This window comes from Macrobrachium rosenbergii, chromosome 21 (assembly GCF_040412425.1).
Source record: "Macrobrachium rosenbergii isolate ZJJX-2024 chromosome 21, ASM4041242v1, whole genome shotgun sequence".
Taxonomy (NCBI): Eukaryota; Metazoa; Arthropoda; class Malacostraca; order Decapoda; family Palaemonidae; genus Macrobrachium; species Macrobrachium rosenbergii.
The window spans coordinates 15264267-15291437 of record NC_089761.1 but is presented as its reverse complement, the minus strand read 5'-3'; the positions used below and the strand labels follow the sequence as shown (position 1 = coordinate 15291437).

General features: G+C 45.4%; 1 protein-coding gene across 1 annotated transcript in view; it reads left to right on the top strand.

Moving 5' to 3' along the window:
* Positions 1 to 27171, top strand: part of LOC136849699 (nuclear exosome regulator NRDE2-like) — a 57938-nt gene that overhangs the window by 5992 nt on the left and 24775 nt on the right. Inside the window, 4 exon segments of the mRNA XM_067123049.1 lie at positions 645 to 744; positions 12870 to 13820; positions 14365 to 14511; positions 19909 to 19918. Of these exon segments, the coding sequence (XP_066979150.1) occupies positions 645 to 744; positions 12870 to 13820; positions 14365 to 14511; positions 19909 to 19918 (1208 nt within the window).

The following is a 27171-nucleotide window of genomic DNA, read 5'->3' as shown; positions in this document are numbered from 1 at the left end:
CGATGATTTAGTTCTTATCTGTTTCATCAGTTGTAATGAAATTGTCTTTCACCAAGAATATAAAATGTATATTACTTGGATTTTGTATGTTGTATGCATTGTTTGAAAGTCAAATGATTAGCTTTGGATTAATTTGAGTGTGTACTATAGGTCTTTATGAAATAGAGTACAGTATTTGATTTCCTAAAAACAATTTTGTTTTAGATATCCACTTGGACAGAAAATTAACCCTTTATAAGTCTCTCTTCTATAGAGGATTATACAAAAGTACAGGTTAATAAAAGGTCTGTTAATTTTGAATGAAAAATCTTTTTAGAAAATTGCTATTTTTATTGTACTTATTGTGATCTCATCTTCTCCATGCTACTAATTGTATATGTATTTTTAGCTTTAGCTTGCTGAAGTTTATGATCACGTAGTAGGATGCATCCCTTAACCTTGGAAACCTTGGAGAGTGCCTAACATTTCTTAAGGATAAACATTGCTGTGAATTTTGCATGCTTGTATTACAGAACAAAAATCATTGGTATTTCAGGTTGTGTATACATTATTTGAGGCTAGGTATATACCATACAGTAATTTTCTGTACTACTGATTTTGCCCGTTTCATTACTGTGTGTATTGAAATGAATTACAAATTTCAGACCAGTCTCCCACTAGAACTTCTGATCCACCTTCATGGCTGCAAAATGAAAGTTGTCCTCCTGAGGTGGGAAAGATTCTCCTGCCACCTCCATCAGCAGGGTATGTTTTCTTTTATTAACTAGCATGCTAATCAGAGAAAAAATTTATTTGTATGTACTGGCATTGTCCACAATTTGGTCAGCATTGGAAGCAGACATACCAATAGATAATTATCTGGGAAAATAATATTTGAATGCCTTGTATTATCATGTATTTTATTGTAGGTAAAAGATACATTTCAGTAACTTCAACCATAAAAATCATTATAAGAACAAACTATCTACCTTTACTAATGTATGATCTCTAGATCAGATGACAAGTGTGAAAGTGTCTGCTTTAAACTGTTTTCTTTTCATCATGAAGTGTAAAATAGGCCCTTTTAGAGATACTCAGTTAGTCTGAGTATTAATTCTGTTTATAGGGGATATTGAATTCTAGGCTTGGAATTCTCTGGTATACTGTATTCTTTGATAAGGCTTAATTTAATCAGCCTACTCATTTATAATCTTTCAATTCATATTTATTTGTACTTTCATCTGTAAGCATGTAGAAAGCAAAGGAAATTAAGAATGACCAGCAGGTTAGTTGCTTAACATACATCTGATCAATTTTCTTGCCTGATACTGCACACCTACATTTGTAAATAAAAAAAAATAATAAGCACTGTACTACCAAACTACCGTACATCAACATTCATTGGGACATTATTGTATCATTTTGTGCAGGAATAACTCTTCACACAGAAGTGAAAAGATGAGTAGATTGGCTTCGGTCTTCACTTCAGTATCATGGTCTTCCCGTGTCTTGGGTTTAAATTTCCTTATAGGAGAGTACAGTTGTTTCCCAGAACTTGCTGTGGATATGGCCAATGGCTCTTGCAAAATTGAAAATTACTTGCATAACTCTTGACCCCTCAAATCTTAAATCCTAATACTGTATAGTGTATTTATGGCCATAAACATTACTGATATTTACCATAAACACCTTATCATGTACCATATTAAATAAATACAGTACAATGCAACCTTTTGAATGTGTAATACAGTATAAACAATGCAGTACAGTATATGGTTAGAGAGAGGAAGAGGATACATGTACTGTACCTGTACAGTGCTGTCTTTTATTTTTTACTGGATATAAGTTGTTAGATTTAGAAAACGTTGCCAAATGAAAAATCATTACTTTAACCTTAAGGATACAACTCACCTTCTCAATGTGTCAGCTTTCACTTAAGTCTTTCACATGATGACCTGACAATATTGATTGGTGATGATGATGATGACACAGTACAAACATGCCAATGATATTAACTTCATGGCAGTAATGTATCATCATTTATTCTATAATTGGAGGTGGATTGTCTGGATCTTTGTCCCCTTCATAAGTAAGTTCCTTATGAGAAGGAGTGGCTGGTCTCAGAACTTCTGTGATAGTGGGGATGTAAGAGGTGGAGGGGATATTAGGTTTGGTCGTCAGGAAATACATTGTGATTTATTTTGACAGTTTTGCTTTTTCATTTCTTTGAAAAACTATTTATTTGGTACAATTACAACTTCTGCCATTTCCTTTACTTTAAAGGTACTGTATGTATCATTGGTGGGTCAATATCATAAAAGTAGTTCTTGAGAGCAGTGAATTGATGCAGTCATTCTCTGATGTTATCTAACTAAACTTGTTTGGCACTGCTGTTTTCTTTTTTTATCTTCATTGGAACAGCGTATGTTTTGGTGATATTAATTACATCTTAAATTTCCTTAATCTGTACGGTATCTTGAGACCCTTCCCCACCCAACTTCTTTGCCATGGTCACAATATCTTTCATTATTTCTTAGGTAGGCTCCATGTTAAATCTAGCCAAGGACACATTCAGGCCAAAGTTTTTTTAGCACAGTGGTTATAATTTTTTCAGTGATATTTATGGTATAAATTTTCTTTCCTTGAATGGGATCATTTTCCATTGCTTGAACAATTCTCTCCATAGAGTACCGAGTGTAATGGGCATTGAACATTCTTATTATCCCATGTCCTAGAGGTTGGATTAAAGATCTTGAGTTCTGAGCAGCTAAGGGCATTGTTCAGTAACAGTAAGAATGGTATCTTCTGACTTCTGGGACAAAGCACCAATGAAGCTATTGTAGGAAAAGTGTTCTGGTAGTCGATACCTTCTTGTTATGCATCCGAAAGATTGGCAGTTGGAATTAATCTTTTCTCACTTCAAGGTTAGGGGATCAATAGCTTTATAAATCAGGGATTCCTTGATCATAAACCCTGTGGTGTTAGCACAAAACAGCTGTGTTGATCTCTCTTTTCCTGCTGTAAAGCTTAGTGCTCAGCTCTCTGTAAGGCTAGTAAATGTCCTCTTAGGTATGTGTTTTACAGAACAGAGCAGTTTCTTCTGCATTGCATACCTGCTCCAGTAAATATTCTTACTCCTCTGTAAGTTTCTTTATAGTGTCCAGAAAATTTAGCTGTCATTTGGTTTGCAGAAGTTGCTTCTCTTGTGAACTTTTATTTTTCATTGTTCAAACCTCATTCTGGTTTTATCAAACCAGTTTTGGCTCACTTTGAGGTCTGCAGAGCTAGATCCCTCTCCCCCTACTTGTGGTTTGGATTCATATAAGGACATGGCCTCTCTTAAATTACATTTAAGTCTGTTTAGAGAGAGAGAGAGAGAGAGAGAGAGAGAGAGAGAGAGAGAGAGAGAGAGAGAGAGAGAGAGAGAGAGAGAGAGAGAGAGAGAGAATGATTTTGTAGCTGCTGCTGCAGCTACACAAAATGACTTTTCCTTCTTGCATGTGTGCAGCACAGTAAACTTGTTGATTCCATAATGATGGGTAACCTCATCATATGTGTCCATGGTATAGTATGTAGAAAATATAGCAATTTAATCTTTACTTGCAGGGTCTTCACTTTCTTTTGCCTCTTGATTGTGCTTTTAGCACCAATAAGATCTTTACATGTTTGGATCTTAATTGAATTGAAAATTTTACAGCTGGATCGCAATAAAGATATAAGAACTGCAAAAACTTACAGATCACTTCATAAAACAAACATGAGGGATATTGGAAATTGAATCAAAGCTGCTGGTGTTCCCAACAAGGAGCTCAGATCTGTAGTTCTTTTGCAAACTGTAATTTTTGAAGTTTACAGATTTTAATGAAATTATGCAAATTTGATCATAATGATTTAAGCACTATTGTCAAACTGGACTTTTTCTCTAAATGAAGCTTTCAAACAACCAAAGTGATATTTTCAAATACTTAATATATCATTGATGCAGACAACTTCTGTACTCACAAATATTGCTCTTACAACTTGCAAAATCCTATCAAGCAAAACAATTTTTTCTGTTGACTGAAAACAGATGGGTTTATAAAAAAGATTGCATTTCATTGATGCAGATGTACCTTTGTGTACATATTTCCCCACTGTGAATGATGTTTTCTGTGTGGGTGTGAATATTTTTTAGTTTCAGCTTATACTTAATTCAAGTCTTTTGTGTGTATCACTGTACTCAGAGGTAAACTAGGCTAATATGTAAGTATATTTTATACACATGTATGGCTCCCAAACTTTTTTAGTTTTCTCTACATTTGTTTCCTATGCGAGTCATCTGTGGGTTACGCAAATGCCTGCAAAGCTTCAGAAAATATTCCAATTAATTATTTATGAAAACCCTTGAGTAATCAGAGCTGCAGAGCCAAAATCAACAAATTTCAAAGGACAACTGAGCTCTTCAGCACACTTTGTTCTTATATTTATTTTTCTGAGTCCAGTCCCGTGTCAGCCGGTGAAATTCCATTACAGCACGAATTTCTAGGTATAACAATGCTAGATATACCAGAGAAAAGAGCTTTCAGGAAAGCTGGGGTTACTACCCCAGTCGATCGTCTTTAGGAAGGCGTCGGTATAATGAAGGGTGAGTGAAATACCACTACCACGGAAATATACTCGAAAGATCTCTCCTTATCAAAACCCCGTAAAGAGCGGTGAGCCGTTACAGCTCCCACACTCAACACCCGTCCAGGACGGCGACACCAGCGCCACCTACTTCATTCCATTTTCTAGCAGTGATACGTTCGTTTCTTTTGTGTGCTCGTCCTTTTTTTGGATTGTTTTTTCATCATCTGCAATGGCATCGAGCACCTTTTCCATCTCTAAGTTAAGTACCATCTTCTTGTGGGGTTTTTGATCTGTTTTTGGCTGTTTTGGTCTCGTGTTTTCATAAATATTGAGATCTTCTTATGATGCCACGGCGTCCCCGTCAACCATGTCGACCGTGAGGCGACTCCTTCTGTTCTTTCTGTTGGAGTTGTCTCATTGTCGTTATAGAAAGGTTTTAACCCCTTGAATTCCTTCCTGGTGGTTCCTTGAGGTGGCTCCCCCTTTTTAGTTTTTGTTTTGCATTATCGGCCTATCGGCCTTTCTTAGGGTGATGCTCCGCCCAAGTACCCCCCCCCCCACCAGGTTGGGTTCATTTTCATTTTAGTCTCAGTAGGCTATTATTTTATACTTGAAGATGGTGCTCTTCTTTTATTTTTAGTATTTTTAATTATTTTTGTTTATTGTTTTTTGGTTGTGTGGTTTACCTCCAGTGGGCCTCTCCCCCGAGGTAGGCTACGCTCCCTATGAACTTAATTTTATTTTGATTGTTTATGTGTGATGGTATTTTGTAGTGTGAGCTCCATCCCCTTGCCCTGGGTGCGGAGATCAGGTTGAGGGAGTTTTGGTTGCTGTTTCCTCCGGGGTCGTTTTACGGTGGTTAGAGTGAGCCCCTTAGTTCTCTTCCTCCATTTGGGGGAATCGAGTTCTTTGGATGTGTTTCCTCTAGGCTAGTCGCCTACTTACCCCCCCCTTCTCGGTCCCGGTTGGCTCTCGGCACAAAATTTCTCTCCCTGCTGGTTCCTCCTCTCCTTTTACACCCCTTACTCTTTCCTAACCTATACTAGGTTAGACTTTTATTAGGCTTCGCCTAGCAGGAGTTGGGCTTCGGGTTGTGTAGCTCCCTGGAGTAGGCTACCCTTCCAAGTTCATTTGGAGGGAAGGATGCAGTTGAGCGGGTGTCATGTTCTCCCTGTCTCCTGTCCCCTTCCGGGTAGCCTACTCCTCTCCCTCTTACCCCCTCAGCCTTACGACTCGTGCTGGTGACGCTAGATGGCGTTTTCTCCGAGTTCAGGGACTCCTCCTGTTGGTAGAGGGATTCGCTCCTCCCATACCTGTCCCCAGCTTCGCTGTGGTGGGGTGGGTGGTTACTTCACTTGCTCGAACGTGTTCGAATCACTTTCTCATACCTCTCATCTCCCCATCGCAGACTGGGAGTTAGGGTGAAATGTGTGGCCCCGCCACGTATGTTATGAACATAGAACACTTTACCCACCTTGTTTCTCCGGCGGGGTAGGTGAGGGTGGGAAGTTTCTATATCACGTATATAGGAGCGGACTCCTCCGGTCTCCGGAGTATTACCATCACTTGTTATTTTTATTATTGTTATTATTATTTTGTTTTAATCTTAGATAAATCTGTTTACCATATATACGTGAATCCGGTCCTACACCCGGGGCTCCGCCCGTTATTTTTCTGGCAGCCCTTATGGTTAGTTCCTGGTTTCTCGTTCCTTCATTCCCGGAGTCCTCCGGGTCTGAATCTTACCTCCCACTCTGTGCATTTTAAAGCTTATTGGCCCAGTTTATAATAGGGTTTTCTTCTCCGCGGAGTATTCGGTTGTAGTTGAGTTTCGGCCTTGCCAGCTTTAGATTGCTTAGAGTGTGAGGTTCATGTACTTTTTACTCTTACAGACTGTTCGCTGTGAGGGCGGGTGTACCGCCTCCTTCAACAACCCTACGGACACGTGGTATGCCGGACCCACGCTGGTTGTGCGGTCCGGCTTGACGACCTGGTTGTTTGGCACCCGATGGTTGTGAGGTTTGCTTTGCTCTCTGTTCAACCATCCAGGATGAGTCGGTAAGTGACAGTCTTCTTTCCTCGCGGTTCATGCTCCTCATGTTGTGTATTGTTTATATTCTCGGTCTGACTTTTCGTTCCTGACTAACTGCAGATTTCCTTGCAGGCGGACGAAGCCTCAAGAAGTCTGCCTTGGAATCCCTCCGGCCTGGGTGGCTGGGTTCGGCAGGAATGTTCCGTCCGGGAAGCCCTACGCCCTCGACGCCAGGTTGAGGGACTTGCTTTACCCGGCGCACGGGTGGCGGCTGCGGTGCCTGAAGAACTTGCCACCCCAATCATCCAACAAATCCGGGATGCGACCCAGCCACCTCAAGTGGATATCATGTATTCCGAGGTCTCGGAGGATGTTGCCGCCCTAAATCTTAGACCTGGAACCGATGAATACGGAGCAGGACCAGGTGGTAAGTGGTGAGGTAAGTGAGGATGTTGGGGCGGGCCCCCTTTGTTTGACTCCCCTGCTTCATCAGTTTCTTCGTTTTCAGGTTTTGTGAAGTCTTCCTCCTTGGGTGATAGAGCTCCGTCTGCTATCCCCAAGTTGAAGACTTCATGGAAGGCGAAGGGCTACAAGTCCTCGACTTCCAAGAAGGCATCGCCCTTCCCCGTCGGCTAAGGTTTCAGGACCTGTAGCCTCCGGGAGCAAATCTAGTTCCTCCGGCAAAGGCACGAGTAAGAGGGCTGCAAAAAACCAAGCCCTCCTCGCCAACCTTCTTTTGATGCACAAGCCCTTGCCACTGAACTTTACAAAAAGTTCACTGAGGACCTAGATTCTAGGTTTGAAAAAATCTCGGATAAGTTTGCCAATTATGACAACATACTGTCAGGTTTGGCTCGCCAACCTCCAGCAGAACCACAGTATTCTATCCCGACACTGCGGACCTCCCGCCGTTTGATGTCGGTAACCCTTGGCGGTTCGCCTCCGGGCCATCCAACATGATGGCAAACTTACCATAGAAGGTCTGGGCACGAGACGGTTGGAGGAATTGGAGTTCTTCCCCCGATCTCTTTGCCTCCTTATCCAGGCTTTGTAAGGCTCACTGAAGAAGCCTGGATTCGGTCAGACAAGGTACCTAGGAGACTGTCATCATCCCTAGGGACCAGGCTCAGTCGGCTCTCCTGCGCACTCTGGACGGAGTGGCAGGCAGTAAACACAAATTGACCCCTTTCAAGGGCAATTTTACTATGTTCACCCTGGGAGAAGAACTTCCCACTCCTTGCATGGACAAAGTTGCTCTGGCTACGGCCCGAGCATGCTTTGACGGTAATCCGCTTACCTCAATTAAGGAAACGGATCCTACTTCCCTGGTATTCCCAGGAAGTAATGAGTTCTGGGTGAGGCCCTGTCCACTTTCACCGTCAGGGAAGCTGGACCCCCTCTGCGCTTCCACGCAGTTTAGTGAACAGCTCCTAAGCTGCCGGAATCTTTATTGAAGGCGGAGTTTGAGGCCCGGACTAAGTTAGCCCGGTCCTTGAGCTCCGGCTGTCTTACAGAGGCTACTGCCGCCTCCGGCTCAGACTAACCCTTCTTCCAGGTCCTAGCTAAGTCTTTCCTGGCGAGCTTCCAGTCGGACTTGCATGAGTTTATCATGGCCAGACTGGAGTGCAGAAAAATTCATTTTTGCTGACGCTTTATCCGCCACGAGCCTAACAAGCTCATTAAAGAGCTCGATCTGGGGACCTAACCTCTTCCCTGAAGAAGAGGTTACATCCGTCATGTCTGAGGCTACATCGGGCCAATCAGAGTCTGCGCTCTCGGGGGAATTCCCACCTATAAACGCAAGACCCCAGAATCGGCCGGCCCCCAGACGAGAGGGAGGCAAACGCTTCAGGAGGCATAAGAGGCCCCATCAGGCGGTAGTTCAAGCCGCCCCGGTCTCGGCAGTGGCCCAACCATCTACCTCTAAGGCCCACCCCAACAGTACGTGTTGGTCCAACCAGCCGCCCCCTATGTGTCCTCACCAGCATACAACCCCACCCTGAGGGCCGTGGATTTTTTCACGGCCTCAATAGGGTTGCAAGGAGGAAGAGGCAAGGCCCCCACAGAGGAAGGCTCTAACACCACCCCAAGAGGAAGACCTGGACGTGGTAGAGGGAATAAACCCGCTCCCTCCCACTGAGAGAACACAGGTAGGCGGTCGCCTGTATTGGTTCAGGGACCAATGGACCTTCAGCCCTTGGGCACACAGCATTGTGTCCAAGGGACTGGGATGGAGCTGGATCAAGAACCTCCCTCTAACCAGGTTTTACCAGCCACCCACATCAATCCTACAGGATTATGTGACAGAATTGCTCAACAAACGAGCAATAAAGAAAGCAAGGCACCTAAAGTTTCAAGGCAGGCTATTCACTGTTCCCAAAAAGACTCCGATCAGCAAAGAGTGATCCTGGATCTGTCGCGTCTAAATCTCTACATAAAATGCGACAAATTTCGCATGCTTACGGTAGCTCAGGTGCGGACTCTACTTCCGCGTGGGGCCGTCACCACCTCTATCGATCTTTCAGACGCTTTATTATCACGTCCCGGTTGCGCGCGGAACTTCTCTCAGTTCCTCGGTTTCAGACTTGGGAATCAAGCCTACTCTTCAGGTCATGCCCTTGGTCTGAACATTGCACCCAGGGTATTCACCAAACTGGCGGATACGGTAGTACAGCAGCTCCGGTCCCAAGGATTTCCTAGCAGCGCACCTGGACGATTGGATAATCTGGGCACCAACTGTTCCGGAGTGTCAAGAAGCCACGTCCATAGTCATCAATTTCCTAGAGTCACTGGGTTTTCAGCTGAACAGAGAGAAGTCCGCCTGACTCCGAGTCCCGGTTTCAGTGGCTGGGTCTCCAGTGGGATCTGTCCTCCCACACGTTATCTCTCCCACCTCCCAAGAGGAAAGAGATAGCATCTCTCACCAAGAGGTTTCTCAAAATCCATCGGCATCCCGTCGGTCCCAAGAAAGAGTCCTCGGGTCCCTTCAATTTGCCTCAGTGACAGACCTGCTCTTAAAAGCCAAATTAAAAGACATAAACAGAGTGTGGCGGAGTCGAGCAAATGCCAAGCTCAGGGACAAGGTCTCCTCTATCCTCGAATCTTAAAGACAAGACTGCGGCCTTGGACCACAGTCAAGGGCCTGTCCAAACAGTTCCGCTTCAATTTCCCCCTCCGCACTAGTTATCCACACAGACGCTTCTCTAAGCGGCTGGGGATATTCACCAAAACAGAAAGTACAAGGAACGTGGTCCACAATGTTTCAGCAGTTCCATATAAACACCCTGGAAGCCATGGCGGTCTTTCTAACTCTGAAGAAAATCCTCCTCAACCGGATTCATATCAGGTTGGTGTTGGACAGCGCAGTGGTAGTTCATTGCATCAACAGGGGCGGCTCCAAATCAGGTTGAGTAAACCAAGTAATGGTAGCTATCTTCTCCCTGGCGAACAAGCACGGTTGGCACCTGTCAGCCACCCACCTAGCAGGAGTCCGGAACGTGGTGGCGGATTCCCTGTCCAGGACTACCCCGTTGGAGACGGAGTGGTCCCTGGATGCGGAATCTTTCAAATGGATTTGCCGCCGGGTTCCGGGCCTCCAAGTGGATCTGTTCGCAACGGAAAGCAACTTCAAGCTCCCCTGTTATGTGGCCCCCAACCTGGACCCTCAGGCGTTCGCCACAGACGCAATGACAGTAGATTGGAACAATTGGGAGAAGATTTATCTGTTCCCTCCAATAAATTTACTGCTGAAAGTATTACACAAACTCAGGACATTCAAAGGTCAACCAGCCCTAATAGCTCCCTATTGGCCGAAGAGCAATTGGTTCCCTCTCCTTCAGGAACTGGGATTACGGAGTCTTCGGATTCCCAAGCCCATTCTGACCCAGACAGTACAAACCAAGACTGTGTCAGCTTCCTCAAGGATTCAGAATGCCCTAGTTTTATGGACTTTATAAAGTTCGCAGCCCAGAAAGGAGCGAACATTGACCCTGTCAACACTCTGTTTTTAGAATCAGATAAAAGAGATTCTACTCTTAGACAGTATGACTCAGCAGTAAAAAAATTAGCCTCCTTCCTGAAAGCATCTGAAGCCAAAATTATGACGACTAATTTAGGAGTTTCCTTCTTTAGGTCACTGTTTGAGAAAGGCCTGGCTCCCGCCACTATTACCACAGTCAAGTCGGCATTGAAGAAAGTATTTCTTTACGGCTTTAAAATCGACCTTACAGATTCCTATTTTTCATCCATCCCCAGAGCATGCGCTCGTCTGAGACCAGTATCACGTCCACATTCGGTTACTTGGTTTCTCAATGACGTCCTTAAGTTAGCATCAGAGTTGGATAACTCCCATTGCTCTTATCAGGATCTGTTAAGAAGACCTTATTTTTGATTAGCTTGGCTTCAGGTGCTAGAATCTCAGAGCTGTCGGCTCACTAGAGGTGATAGTTTTGTTAACTTCCTCCCCATCTGGAGAGGTCCTCCTTTCCCTGACCCTAGATTTTTAGCTAAGAACGAAGACCCACAGGACAGGTGGTCTCCTTGGAAGGTGGTGCCCCTTCCTCAAGATCAATCTTTATGTCCAGTTTACACACTTAAATCTTACCTCTTAAGAACTCCACAGAGTAAGTCGGGTCCTCTTTTTATCAGGAGAAAGGTGGTACTCTTTCTCTGAATGCTATAAGGCAACAAATTCTGTATTTCATTAAACAAGCCAACCCAGACTCAGTTCCTAAAGTTCATGATATTCGAGCAGTGGCTACTTCTATTAATTACTTTCATAATATGGACTTTTCAGAGTTATCAAAATATACGGGTTGGAAATCACCTCTAGTGTTTAAACGCCACTATTTAAAATCGCTCGAAGCCCTGAAATATTCTACTATAGCAGTGGGAAGTGTCATCTCCCCACCTTAAATAATCATATCCTTTCCTTTTTCCCCCCCCGCCTACCTCATTTGCTTCTCTGCTTATTCTCCTGGTTGTTTATGCCTCACTGCCTTGCCCCTCATATTGATGTATCTTGTATCTACTGATGGAAAAGTGTAATCTGACTAGCCATAATTGTTTTCGCTGTGGGTACTACTGGGCGGTTTTTATTTGGCTCCCATGTACCCCAGATGTTTGTGTGTGTTAATTTTCATTAGTCTTGTCTCTTACGTGTTTAGCCTAAGTTTACATGTATAGTTTTAAGGTTGTATTTGCTTGTTCTGTGCACTTTTCATGTTTCACTACCTTTAAGTAATTTTAAGATTTTTGAGGTTTTTCCCATCATACCGGGACCTCCTTGTTTTGTAGTGCTAAGTTTTTTGATGTGCCTTAGATTTAAGATACCTTACTTTTAAGTATTCTTGCTTCATGAAAGAGATTGCCTGATTAAAATTATTTTTGTTACAATTTTGCTTTTTCTTCAGATTACCCCCTTTTTCCCAGTAGTAGCAGTCTTGGCATGATTCTCTATCACTATTTCACCGGGCTGACACGGGACTGGACTCAGAAAAGGGATTTTGACAGAGGAAAATCTATTTCTGAGGAAGGTCCCGTGTCACCCGTGACCTCTCCCTAGCTGACCTAGTACTCCCCCCCCCTACTTGCACATGCCAAGTCTGGGGTTAGTGCTAGCATGGAATGAAGTAGGTGGCGCTGGTGTCGCCGTCCTGGCAGGTGTTGAGTGTGGGGCTGTAACGGCTCACCGCTCTTTACGGGGTTTTGATAAGAGAGATCTTTCGAGTATATTTCCGTGGTAGTGGTATTTCACTCACCCTTCATTATACCGACGTCTTCCTAAAAGACGATCGACTGGGGGTAGTAACCCCAGCTTTCCTGAAAGCTCTTTTTCTCTGGTATATCTAGCATTGTTATACCTAGAAATTCGTGCTGTAATGGAATTTCACCGGGTGACACGGGACCTTCCTCAGAAATAGATTTTTCCTCTGTCAAAATCCCTTATTTATTTAATTATTTAACCATGTGATGTTCTTTGTTTTAACTGTGGTTAGTTTATTGGCCCAAGCAGGTAATATAAAAGGAATGGTGGTTTTCCTTAATCATCAGATTAGAATATCTACACTTTTTCTTTGAAGCAGGATGACTATAGAATTATACAGTATTAATTCATCACATAAAAATTTAACTGGAAATCTTAGCAATTGAGAATCATTTAGAATTTGAAGGATGTAGAAATTATAAGAAATGAAGAAAATGAACAGCACACAAGATGATGAGAATGATATAGTACTCTATTTTCTTCCAGGTCACATTCAGTGTCTCAGAGCCCAAGCTTGGAAAAATGTAGGTCGAGATCAAGATCAAAATCTGTTTCTGAAGAATCAAGTAAGATTTCAGGGAAGAAGCAAGAGAGGTCAAAGGAAAGGAGGAAGAGATCATCTTCACCATCAAAGAAACAAAGGTCACACTCTCGATCAAGGAGGCTGTCTTCCAAATCTAGATCTAGATCAAGGTCACGTTCTAGATCCAGGTCAAGGAAGCAAAAATCGAAGTCTAGATCTAGGTCACGGAAGCAAAAGTCAAGGTCTAGATCCAGGACGAGGAAACGAAAGTCAAGGTCTAGATCCAGGTCTAGGAGGCAAATGCTAAAACCAAGCTATAGGTCCAGGAAACGATGGTCGAGGTCTAGATCCAGGTCAAGGAAACGGAAGTCAAAGTCTGGATCCAGGTCCAGAAAAAGAAGGTCAAGGTCTAGATCCAGGTCCAGGAAACAGAAGTCAAGGTCTAGATCCAGGTCTAGGTCCTGGAAACGGAAGTCAAGGTCTAGATCAAGGTCAAGGAAACGAAAGTCAAGGTCTAGATCCAGGTCCAGGAAACGAAAATCAAGGTCTATATCTAGGTCTAGGAAGCGAAAATCAAGGTCTATATCTAGGTCCAGGAAACGAAAGTCAAGGTCTAGATCCAGGTCGAGGAAAAGAAAATCAAGATCTTTATCAAGGTCCAGGAAACGAAAGTCAAGGTCTAGATCAAGGTCCAGGAAACGAAAGTCAAGGTCTAGATCAAGGTCCAGGAAACGAAAGTCAAGGTCTAGGTCCAGTTCAAGGAAACAAAAGTCAAGGTCTAGATCAAGGCCCAGGAAACGAAAGTCAAGGTCTAGATCAAGGTCCAGGAAACAAAAGTCAAGGTCTAGATCCAGTTCAAGGAAACAAAAGTCAAGGTCTAGATCTAGATCAGGAGGCCATACAGAGATGAATAGGTAAGAGGATTTTTTTTTATGTAAAGGAAAGGTGACTGGTGAATAATATTCTTTAAATGTAGAACATTGAGTTTTTAAACAATATAGAGGAGCTTTATAAAGTGTTGAATTCTGAGTGTTACATTACAGCCTGTTTGTTTGTTTTTCATGTATAGTAGTTACTGTATTTGTAATATTGCTTTTTTTTTTGTACTTTTATGGTACAGAATTAATTGTGGTATAATGCGTGTACTGTTGATTGAATATTTTAACTGAGTCTTTTAACTAGACTGTTGCGCTGTAATTTTACGATTAGTGAACTATACCATGACAAGTTCTACTTATGTCAATTCTAGTTGATTTTTGTCATAAATGATTAAGGAAACATGTTTTCAAAACAGGAAGTAGTACATTATTCCACACTGTACTTCAGAATAAGTACTTATCACAAGTGTGTATTTTATTCTGTACAATGTTATACTTATCACAAGTGTGTATTTTATTCTTTACACCTAAGTACTGTACCGTTTAACTATTTCTTAATTTTCTTTTTCTTTAAACAAAGGTCTGAGATCCTTGTCAGTAAAAGCAAAAGTGTTTTTCTCAAAGACCTGATTGGACTAGTGAAACCAGAAGATGCATTTTACATTGAAAAATCGGGTGATAAGAATAACTTGATCTTTCCAATAACACACTTTTCACAGCTGGCCAGGTAAGAATTATGGTTTTTTATTTATTTTATGCACTTTAATGGTCATGGTCTATTGTCTTGATTCTCTTGTTTTTGAAGTAAACTTTCACTTTCACAGATTTTGATTAACTAGAATGTATGATACAAAGATTTCTGGGCTCGACCTGTGTCACCCAGTGAAATGGTTCCAATAGCACTCATTTATAGGCATAAATATTGCTAAATATACCAGAGAAAAAAGCTATCCACAATGCCGGGGTTACTACCCCCAGGAGCGAACACCATAACGGTGTCGGTATGCACTAGGGGTGAGCGGATTCCACTATCACAGGCCTTCGTCCAATAGATCTCTCTATTCTCAAATTCCCAAATTGGATGAGCCGCAACAAAGGTTGCCTACCCGCTTACCCACTAGGCGTCATCACGTGACCGCGTCGTCATTCCAATTTTAGCACATCAACATAGAACACGTGAAATTTTGTTTGGTGATTGTGTTCTTTATTTTGGCAGCTCATCATGTCTTCCACCGAGATTTTCTCACCATCTAAGTTGAGTACTAATTCTGGTTGGATTGTTTAACGCAGAGGCATCGTATTTTTGAATTGTACGTAGATATTGTTTCCAGTATAAACAGTGCTGCGTCATAGCCCAGCGTGGACTGTATGTTTGCCTCTTCCCGTTTTCGACCTTCAATCTCAACTTTTTTGATAAATGAACGAATTCTCCTAGTTTTTATCTATACTCCATTTGGTTTGGAGCTTATTTGGGGAATTTACCGGGTCGCTGGTTGGGGATGAGAAATCGAGTATTAGCCTCTTCGTTGTCGCGAAAGCATTAGGCCCCCCATTTTCTGACAATAGAATTTGGGTCCTTTTATTGGTCTCTCTTCTCCACCAGCGATCTGGTTCCTTCTTGATGGTGTGAATTATTTATTCATGATGATAGCTGTTATGTACAAAGAAGGATGACATATCTATTCCTGGATTAATTTTTGCATGCGATTTGGCGTCAGGGAGGCCATTTTGGGTACCTTACGTTACCAAAATAATGCATATTTCCTGGCCTTCCCTGTCGTCGGATCAACTATGTATTTATATATGTATTTAGATATGTTTAATCCTAGGCTACCCCACATCACGAGTGTTATCTCTTATATTTTAGTTGTTTATATGCTGGGTAGTTTTATTTCTAATATAAGGTAGTTAACTAGCCTAATCTACCTAGGCTAGGCATGACAGTGCTCTTACACGATGTTCAGGCTACCTAACTCTCCCGACCAGTCCATTAGGTCTTTGGAAGGTAAGGTTAGCCTAGTAAGCGAGTTCCTTTAGCGAGGAAGATCCTTACTTCTTATTTTGCCTCCTGACCAAATTGTTCCAGTCTTGGGGAGGGTGGCTGAGTTAGGACGTAGGTCCTTCTCTCCCCACACCAGTGGCATTGCCCCTGGCCTTCCTGACTAGACCAAGAAGCTTGGTTTTTGGAGAGTAGGCTAGGATCATTTAACTCCATATTCTCGTGTATGTAGCCTAGTCCCCGTCCTTTTACCTTAATGATTGGAAATTGGTGACGTCACCTGTGCGTTGTCCTCGTAAGAGAAAAAGCCGTTCATTATGTTCGCACCCTGTAAGGTGGTTATAGTCGGCGTCTGGAGGGTGCTACCCACCTGACCGGTCGCACTCGCCAACCGCCACTTACTACCTTTCCCATGCGGGCGGTGTTTCGTTAGCTCGCTTCTAATTGCTTTAGTGGTTAGTAGCTGGAGAGTCGAACATTATCCCGTGAATGCATGATAATAGTTAGGGTTTGTTACAATTCACTTCTCCGCCGGACTAGTCTGATTTTTCGTTGTTCTTATCCAGTTAACCACTTTGGTGGATATGAGTCACGGTTGTTGGCGGTTTCCATTATATGGTTCCGCCCTGGGCGGTTGATAAGGGGCCATACACCCTCCCTACTCCGCCACTGTTACACCGTCCCCATAATATAAGACACAATGAGGTTTCAGTGACTATTCACGGCGGAGTGTCATAGAGTACCTGCTTATAGCATTTATATATCGAGTTAAACATTCTTCAGTTTAAGCAATGTTTTAGAATTTGCTGCCGGGATCAGTCCCGGAGGGGTTTGGCCTTGTTGTTTCATATGTATCATCTCCCATAGCTAAGTTAAAGTATTCTCTCACCGCCGGACCTATTCCGGCGTGTCTTGCTTTAATGATACTCATATACCATCATTCCACTTACGGATGGTACGTTGTCAGGAGCCAGGGTGCTCGGCCGTTCTCCAGCAATCGTGCGGACACGAGGTGTGCCGCTCGCACTCCAGCTGTGCAGTGCATGTTGGGGACATGACCGTTTGGCACCCGGACGGCTGTGAAGTTTGTTACGCTCTCTACGAACTGGCGTCCGATGTGTCGGTAAGTGATGAGAGCCTGTTAACCTTTAGTCCCTTTCGGTATTGATGCCTCATATAGAAACATATGAAAATTGGGAGAATATTTTCAGTAAATCCTACCTTCTCTTCCAGTCTAACCCAGCAATCCGTACCTCTGCGCTGTCGACCCTGAAGACCTGGGTCGGCGGATTTGGGAGGAATGTTGCATCCGGCAACCCCTACGTGCTCTCGGAGGAGATCTGTAATCTCCTCTACCCTGGTGCCCGGATCTCCACCGCATTACCGAGGGAGTTGGCCGCTCCAATCATTGAGAAGATCAGACTAGAAACGCAACCCTCCCAAGACGACAACCTGTGCGGAGAGGTAGCAGAAGAGGTGGCGGCTATTAACATCCACCTGGAGCCCATGAGTGTAGATGACCATCAGGTAGAAGGTAGGGTGGTAAGTGAGGCAGGCGAGGTTAATTTAGATAAATCTTTATTTAATTCACCTTCTTCTTCCTCTTCCTTCCAGGGATTTCCAAAACCAGCTAACCTTGGGGACAGATCTCGGTCTGTTATGCCCAAGGTGAAATCCCTGAAAAAGAAGGACTTACCAAAGTCCTCTAGGCCTCAAGGTCTAATCCGCCAGCTCCCTCTAGGTCGTCACCAGCTCCCAATCCGGTGGCGTCCACAAGTAAGGCTACTCCCCCTTATAAGGGGTCGAGGTTCAGAGATTCAAAGTCTAAGTCTCCACAGCCTGGTTTTGACTCTGAGGCCTTTGTCGATCTGCTAATGCAGAAAATCGACTCAAAGGTAGAAGCTAGGCTAAAGGATCTGGTCACAAGCTTACAGCCCTCCGGAGAGTCAATGCAGTCATTGGCACAAAAGGTGCAGGCCCAGGAAAGTTTGCTCTCCGTATTCATCCGATCCGGAGCAGCACAACAATCCCAAGTTGTCCTGGATGCCTCCAAACTGCCTCCCTTTGATAAGGGAAGCCCGTGGCGACTGGCCTTGCATGCTCCCTTGCATGATGGCACACTGACCATTGAGGGTTTAGGCACTCGTCGTCTGGAGGAACTGGAGTTCTTTCCAGCCGACCTAGTGCCTCCCTATCCAGGCTTTGCTAGGTTAACGGAAGAAGCCTGGGTTAGGTCTGATAAGGTCCCTAAAGAGACAGTCATCTTCCCAAGGGACCAAGCTCAATCCACCCTGTTGCACGCTCTCACAAGTTGGGAGTGCGAGAACACAAAGCTTACCCCCTTCAGGGAAGTTTTACGATGTTCTCCGTTGGTGACACCATTCCTACCCCTTGCACTACCAAGATTACGGAGTTGACCCTTCAGGCGGGGCTAGATGGCAAGCCTATGCCTCAACTCCGGGAAACAGATTCTACTTCTCCTCTTTTCCCCAGAGATTTGGAGTGTTGGTTGGGAGCTCCGGCAACCTTTTACGGTGGGGAAGCTCGATCCCGAGTGTGCCTCCACCCTATTCAGCGAGCAACTTCCCAGAATTCGGAGGCTCTGCTCAAAGCAGAATTTGAGGCCAAGTGCAGGTTGAGTCACTCCCTGCACTCAGTCACCATCTCAGAGGTAACGGCATTGGCTTATAATGACGAACCTCTGTTTCAGGTCCTCACGAAGTCGTTACTGGCTTCCTTCCAATCGGACCTTTATGACTTTGTGATAGCCAGACAGAACTGCAGGAAACACATCTTCGCAGAGGCCACCATCAGGCATGAGCCCAATAGACTGGTGAAGAGTTCTATCTGGGGACCTAACCTCTTTCCAGAGGATGAGGTCAATAATGTCATGGCGGAGGCAACTAGAGCGAACCAGATTCTCCGCTCTCGTTGGGGCCTTCCTTTCAAGAGGAAGTTCTCTGAGACCTCCGGACCTCAACCTAAAGAAAGGAAAAGGTTCAGGAGATTCCAGGGCTTTAAGAAACCTCAGGCTTAAACAGTGCTTCGGGCGGTACCGGTCTCACAGGTCGGCCAGCCTTCTACATCTAAGGCACAACCTCAGCAGCAGTTCGTACTGGTGCAGCCGGCTCAGCAAGCCTCTGCTATGCCAACCTTCGTGACGTCCCCAGCTTTCAACACCTCGTGTGAGAGCCAAGGGACATTTCGTGGCTACAATAGGCATACGAGGGGAAGCAGAGCTAGAGCCGCCTACAGAGGTAGGGCAGCATCCAGGTCCCTCTCACGTGGAAGAGGAGGCCGTGGAATCAGAGGAAGTAGGGCCTCCCCCAATCAATGAGACACCCTAGGTAGGCGGGAGATTACATCTCTTCAGGGACCATTGGACCTTCAGCCCGTGGGCTCACAGCATAATCTCAAAAGGTCTGGGATGGAGCTGGAGCAAAGGGCCTCCTCCACTAGTCAGGTTCTATCAACATCCATCCCAAGACTTACAGGACTTTGCAATGGAACTTCTGCAAAAGAAGGCAATAAAGAAAGTCAGACACTTGAAATTTCAAGGCCGTTTGTTCAGTGTTCCGCAGAAGGACTCAGACAAACAAAGAGTAATTCTGGACCTGTCTCGTCTCAATTCATTCATTCAATGTGACAAGTTTCGCATGCTTACAATCTCACAGGTACGGACCCTACTTCCCCGTGGGGCCGTCACCACCTCTATAGATCTTACAGACGCATATTATCACGTCCCGGTTGCAAGAAACTTCTCCCCTTACCTGGGGTTCAGACTAGGAAAACAAGCATACTCGTTCAGGGTCATGCCATTCGGGCTCAACATAGCGCCCAGAATATTTACCAAACTGGCAGAGACGGTAGTACAAGAGCTGCGGACCCAAGGGATTATGCTGGCAGCATATCTGGACGATTGGATAATTTGGGCATCCAATGTCAAGGAATGTCGAAGAGCAACTTACATAGTAATCAACTTCTTGGAGTACCTGGGTTTCCAAATAAGCAGAAAGAAATCCCGTCTAGTTCCAGTGGCTCAATTTCAGTGGTTGGGAATCCAGTGGGACCTAAGCACACACAAACTGTCGCTACCGCCAGCAAAAAGGAAGGACATAGCCAAAGCTACCAGACAGTTCCTCAAAAACAAAAAAGCCTCTCGTCGTACCCAGGAAAGGATTCTGGGCTCTCTTCAGTTCGCTTCAGTAACAGACTTGCTGCTGAAAGCCAAACTGAAGGATATAAACAGGGTATGGCGGAAACAAGCCAACAGCAGGAACAGAGACAAGCTGTCTCTGATTCCGCAGATATTGAGGAAAAGGCTTCGACCATGGTCGACAGTCAAGAGTTTGTCGAGATCAGTGCCTCTCCAGTTTCCCCCTCCTTCACTTGTGATCCATACAGACGCCTCCCTAAGCATTGTTTTTGAGGGAATCTGAAGCTCATGAAATGACCACGAACCTAGCGATCTCCTTTTTCAGATCACTATTCGAGAAAGGATTGGCCACTAGTACTATTACTACAATAAAATCTGCTTTAAGAAAAATATTTTTACATGGTTTTAATATTAATCTTACAGACTCCTATTTTTCGTCAATTCCTAAAGCATGTGCTCGTCTTAGACCAACAACCTGTCCACATACGGTTTCCTGGTACTTAAATGACATACTTAAATTGGCATCAGACACTGATAACGGTTTATGTTCATATCTGAGTCTGTTAAGAAAAACATTATTCTTGGTAAGTCTAGCCTCAGGAGCTAGAATTTCTGAACTGTCAGCTCTTTCTAGAGAGCCCAATTATGTTGATTTCCTCCCGTCAGGTGAAGTTCTGTTGTCTCCGGACCCCAGTTTTCTAGCAAAGAACGAAGATCCACAGAATAGATGGTCTCCTTGGAAGATTATTCCCCTTCCACAGGATCTGTCTTTATGTCCAGTCAATGCCTTAAGAGCTTATTTAAATAGAACATCTAGAAGAACTTCAGGCCCTCTTTTTGTTAGGGAAAATGGAGGTAATATTTCCCTAAAGGCCATCAGGCAACAAATTCTTTATTTCATTAAACAAGCAAACCCGGAGTCAGTACCTCGGGTACATGATGTTCGTGCGGTGGCCACGTCAACTAACTTTCCATAATATGAATTTTGATGACCTTAAGAAATATACGGGCTGGAAATCACCAACAGTATTTAAACGCCACTATCTTAAGTCCCTAGAGGCTCTTAAATATTCCACAGTAGCTGCAGGAAGTAATGTTCCTCCTGGTCCAGCTCAAGATTAGTTTATGACTGTTCCTTGTCCTTTTGGTTTGTTACCCTCGTTTACCTATTGGTGTAGTCTCTAGCCTACCTGCCTCGCCTGCTTGCCCTACGCCTAGCCTTAGGTCAGATCTGCTTCACAGCCTGACCAATACACGTACGGCAGTTACCTTGTTTTTATTCATATTTTGTTAGCCTTAAGTGTCTTGGTTTGGTTAATTTTATAATTTGTTCATGAAACTTACCTGTCAGATATATATATAGCTGTATTTCTCCGAATCCGACAGAATTTCAAAACTCGCGGCACACGCAGTGTGGCCAGGTGGTTAGTACTCATTCCCGCGGCTGGGTGGCGGGAATCGGGAACCATTCCCATTTTCTATTCAGATTTTCTCTGTCGCCGGTACTGTTAACATCTGTTTACAGTACCTCCGCCTCTGGATTTCGTTAACTTGCATAGTTTTCCACTTGAGTATTCTCTTGACTTTTGGTTTTTGACTTTGGCTTGTGGATTGGCATATGCTTTTTGTGGACTGTTTCTGATTTTGCTTTTGACTGCTCTTGTATGATGTCTGGAACTAGTTCTGCTAGCTTTCGAGTATGTTGTGTGAGTGAGTGCAAGGTGAGGCTACCGGGCTTGGTAGACCCTCACTCAGTTTGCATGAGGTGTAGGGGCATGTATGTTTGATCAATGATCGCTGCAAAGAGTGTGAGCCTTTGTCTGATGCAAGCTGGAAATTGTATGATTCCTATGTTCGTAAGTTAGAGCGTGACAGGATCAGGAGGTCCTCCTCCAGGAGCGTGTGTAAGAGTCAGGGTACTATTTCTTCACCTGATAACCCTAATGTAGACATTGTTTTACCTGTCCCTGTGGTTTTGCCTTCGGGCCCTGAGGTTGTGTCATCGCTACAAAGTGCTGTGCAGTGTAGTGTTCCCCCTAGTGTCGTGGAGGGGGCGTCAGATCGGCCCCATAATGCATCTAGGCCTGGACCTCTGTCACACTCCCAGGACTCAGGGAGAAGGCATGTCGAAAGCCGTAAGAGGGTTACGGGGGCTTCCCACCGATCTGACGTCCCTTCGGCAGGTCCTGTTGTCACTTCCCAGGCTGCCAAGGATCGTGCTTCGGCTTGTATCCTTAAGGACTGCTTTTCGTCCTCCGAGGCGTCCTCCCCTCATAAGGGGTGGAATTCTCGTAAGGACTCTCGCCCGCTGAAGAGGAGCTTCAGAGAAGATGACGCTTCACGTCAGTTTTCTCCGTCTTTGCGGGATTTTGAAGCTTTCCCTCCACAGAAGAGGACCAGAACGTCGTCAGAGGAGGACGTTTGCGAGCGCCCCAGTCGCTCTAAGGAGAGAGCTGTTCTTGCTCCTGTAAGGAAGAAGAAGCCGTCCCCTCGCCCCTCTTCTTCCCGCAGGATCTCCTCTCCTGGATATGAGACCTCTCCATCCAAGAGTATCTTACGAGATATGCAGCGTCAGTTGGCCTCTCTTCTTGCCGAGAAGGAAACGGAACCGCGTCGTCGCAAGGACTCGAGGCTTCCCATCAAGAAGTCCAGGAAGTCCCCTTCTCCTGCTCCTTTTTCTTCGTCACCGTCTCCTGCTTCTTCGCCCTGTCGTCCTCACAGCTCGCGAGTTCCCTTTCGTACTTTTTGTCATCATCACGACGCCTCGCAAGCAGCTATCCAGGACTCTTCGATAGCTGCTCGTCAGGACGCTTCTCTCTCGCTGCCGTGCAGGACGCCGGCGGACGCTCAGCATGACGCTAGGCTGGGCTCCCGATCGGACGCTCTTCAGGGCGCCGCCAGGACGCCTCTTTAGTTGCTCGTCGGGACGCTCCAGAGCATTCAGATCCTGCAGGGAAAAGTAGATCCATCATCCGTATCGGACCTCAAGGCCTTCGTTCCTGAAAGCTTTATGTGATTCTCGTGTTTCGCCCATTCATGAAGGAGAAGTCTCTGGCGATTCAGAGCCTGCGGGAATTGATCAACCTTCTGCTTCCTCGTCTTCCGACTACCAGGTGTTAACCAGTCTTCTTAAGGACTTATTCGGTGATAAGTTCAAACCCTCGGCTCCTCTCTCTCCTCCTTCGCAGCTTGCTTCTTCCAAAGCGAGGAGAACGCCGGGGTTCGTGAAGATGACTTCTTCACTGGCTACGAAGAAGGCCTTCAAGAAGGTTAACGCCTGGATGGAGGAACGGAAGACGCAAGGCAAGACTTCTTTTGCCCTTCCTCCATCTAAGCTTTGCGGTAAGGCGGGCATGTGGTATGAAACAGGTGAGGACGTCGGTTCTCGAGTTCCTTCTTCGTCTCAAGGAGATTTCGCCAGCCTTGTCGACGCTTCCAGAAGGTCCCTACTGTCGACTGCTAAGGTTTCATGGACGATGTCCGAGACCGACCATCATCTGAAGGGACTCTTCCGATCTGTGGAAGTTTTCAACTTCTTAGACTGGTGCTTGGGTGCTTTGGACCTCAAGCTTAGAAGCCCCGACTCGATCAGCCTGGGGGAGCTATCCAGTGTTTTGAATTGCATGGATAAGGCCGTCAGGGATGGCTCAGAGGAACTGGCTTCCCATTTTTGTACAGGCCTCTTGAAGAAGAGGGCCTTGTACTGCAATTTCACCTCCAAGTCAGTTTCTCCATCACAAACGGCTGAATTATTGTTTGCCCCTTTGTCGAGCCATCTCTTCCCCCAGCCTTTAATCAAGGACCTCGCTTCTAGTCTTAAGGAGAAGGCCACGCAAGATCTTCTGGCCCATTCATCTAGACGTCCTTCAGTCCCTTCTACGTCGTCGTCAGTTCTGTCCTCCAAGAAGAAACAACAGCCCTTTTGTGGAGGAGCTTCTTCCTCGAAATCAACTCCATGAGGGGAGAGGTTTTTCCAGAGGAGCAGCCCCATCGAAGCCCAGGGGCAGAAAGTGATTTTCAGCACCTCCAGACACCTGTGGGAGCCAGGCTTCTTTCATTTGCGGGAGCCTGGAGAGTGAAAGGGGCGGACTCCTGGTCCATCGAGTTTTAGAGAAAGGCTACAAGATCCCCTTCCTCGATTCGCCACCCCTTTGTAACGTCACCCAAGGATCTGTCGCCCCTCCTACCATCGGGAAAACAACAGATCCTTTTAGATCTTTTTGGAGCAGATGCTTGAAAAAGAGCTGTGGAGCAAGTTCAGGAGCTAGACTCTCCGGGGTTCTACAACCGACTGTTCTTAGTTCCGAAACAGTCGGGAGGATGGAGACCAGTACTGGACGTAAGCAGACTGAACCACTTCATTGTCAAAGAGAAGTTCAAGATGGAAATGTCCCAGTCTGTTCTCGGAGCTCTAAGACCAGGAGATTGGATGGTCTCTCTGGACTTACAAGACGCATATTTCCATGTTCCCATACATCCTCAGTCAAGACAGTACCTGAGGTTTGTACTAGGGGGAAGAGTCTTCCAATTCCGAGCTCTTTGCTTTGGTCTAAGCACAGCTCCCATGATATTCACCGTGATCATGAGAAATGTGGCGAGGTGGCTTCACTTGGCGGGGATCCGCGTTTCTCTTTACCTAGACGATTGGCTCATTCGAACTTCTTCCCAAGCTCAGTGTCTGGAGGACCTAAATTTGACATTGGAGTTGACGAAGTCCCTGGGACTTCTAGTCAACAAAGAGAAGTCCCATCTGATCCCGACTCAGTCCATCGTCTGTCTGGGGATTCAGATGGATTCAGTGGCTTTTCGGGCGTATCCATCCCAAGAACGTCAACAACATTGCTTGGAAAAAGTTTCATCTCTCCTAGGGAAGGAAACGTGCCCGGTGAGGGAATGGATGAGTTTGCTGGGGACCATTTCCTCGCTGGAGAAGTTTGTTTCCCTGGGAAGACTTCATCTCAGGCCACTCCAGTTTTTCCTAGCGGAGAACTGGATGAACAAGGAGGACCTGGAAGAGACCTTGAAGATCTCTCCCTCTGTCAAGACTCACCTGAGGTGGTGGCTCGACCCCTTGTTACTGGCAGAAGGCGTTTCTCTACGTCTTCAGAGCCCCGACCTAGTGTTGTTTTCCGACGCGTCCAGGGAGGGATGGGGAGCAACACTAGGAGGGGAAGAAGTGTCAGGCACCTGGAGAGGGGAACAGGTGTCCTGGCACATCAATCTCAAAGAATTAGGGGCTATCCATCTAGCCCTTCAATTCTTCGAGGATCGAGTATCAGGCCGGGTTGTTCAAGTGAATTCCGACAACACCACAGCCTTAGCTTACCTCAAGAAGCAGGGGGGTACTCGCTCCCGTTCCCTGTTCAACCTGGCAAAGGAGATCCTGCTTTGGACTCATGCTCGGGGGATCACAATTCTCACGAGGTTCATCGCGGGCGTGGAGAATATCCGCGATTTCTCAGTCGGCAGCATCAACTTCTGCCGACGGAATGGACCCTTCACGAGGAGGTGTGTCTAGATCTGTGGAGGTTATGGGGACGTCCCCTAGTGGACCTCTTTGCGACGTCCAGAACAAAGAGGCTTCCTCTTTACTGCTCTCCTGTCCTAGATCCAGGAGCCTTAGCAGTAGATGCCCTCCTCTGGGACTGGAAGGGCCTAGATCTTTACGCTTTTCCTCCCTTCAAGATCCTGGGAGAAGTGATCAGAAAATTCTCAGCGTTGGAAGGAACGAGGATGACTTTAATAGCCCCTTTTTGGCCAGCAGCGGATTGGTTCACAGAGGTCATGACCTTCCTTGTGGACTTCCCAAGGACACTCCCCTGAGAGTAGATCTTCTCAGGCAGCCCCATTTCAAAGATTCCACAAAACCTCCCCGCTCTGAGTCTAACTGCATTCAGACTATCTCGAAGTTGGCAAGAGCGAGGGTTTTTCGAGAGCAGTGGCAAAGGCTATCGCCAGTGCCAGAAGACCCTCTTCTAATTCAGTCTATCAATCGAAGTGGGCCAATTTTAGGAAATGGTGCAAGAGCAGCGGGATTTCCTCGACCACGACCTCTGTGCCGCAAATAGCAGACTTCCTACTGCATCTCAGGGAGAAAGAAAAACTGGCAGTCTCAACTATCAAGGGCTATAAAAGTATGCTGTCGGCAGTCTTCCGACACAGGGGCCTAGACTTAGCCGACAACAAGGATCTTCACGATCTCTTGAGATCCTTTGAAACTGTCAAGGTTCCTCGGCCCAGGACTCCTCCTTGGAACCTAGATGTGGTCCTGAAATTTCTTATGTCAAGTCCTTTTGAACCTATGTCTTCTGCTTCTCTCAAGAACGTGACTAGAAAGGCAGTTTTCCTAACTTCTCTGGCGACGGCGAAGAGGGTTAGTGAAGTTCAGTCTATTAGCAAGCACATTGGCTTTAGAGGTCCTAATGCCGTTTGCTCCCTAAGTCCTTTATTTCTTGCCAAAAATGAAAATCCTTCAAACCCTTGGCCCAAGACATTTGAAATCAAAGGTTTGACAGAGATTCTTGGACAAGAATCAGAGAGAGTCCTGTGCCCTGTCAGGGCTCTCAAATTCTACTTAGCCAGGACGAAAGAAAGCCGAGGCCCGTCGGACAATCTGTGGTGTTCGGTTAGAAGACCTGACTTGCCAATGTCCAAGAATGCTCTGTCATTCTTTTTAAGAGGTATTATCAGAGAGGCTCATTCTTCCTGCCAAGACGGTGACATGAGGCTTCTTAAGGTCAAAGCTCACGAAGTGAGAGCCATCGCGACTTCGGTGGCTTTCCAGAAGAACATGTCTCTTAACGATCTTCTGGGTACCACCTTCTGGCGAAGTAATTCAGTGTTCGCTTCGCATTACGTACGAGATGTGAAGTCAACTTTTGAAGACTGTTCTTCCCTGGGACCATACGTTTCCGCAGACACAATGTTGGGAGAAGAGGGCAATACTCATCCTATCCTTTAGGGGTTAGGTGGTATTTTTAATCTTGTTTTTGTATTCTTGGTTGTTGGGTGGCCACCATGTGGACGTCCCAATCTTTAGCCTATGTTAGGTTCAATGGCCTAGATAGGCTCGGTCAGGTGGTTGGTTGTTGCTCCTTTTCCCTCTCAGTATGGTCATATGATCTAGTCCCATTGTGGTCACGCCCCCGTGGACAGGTCATCTAGATCTCACCAGCTTTATAGGTCCCTACCTTGCTGGAGACTCTAGTAAAGCAGAAGCAGGCTTGGGTGAC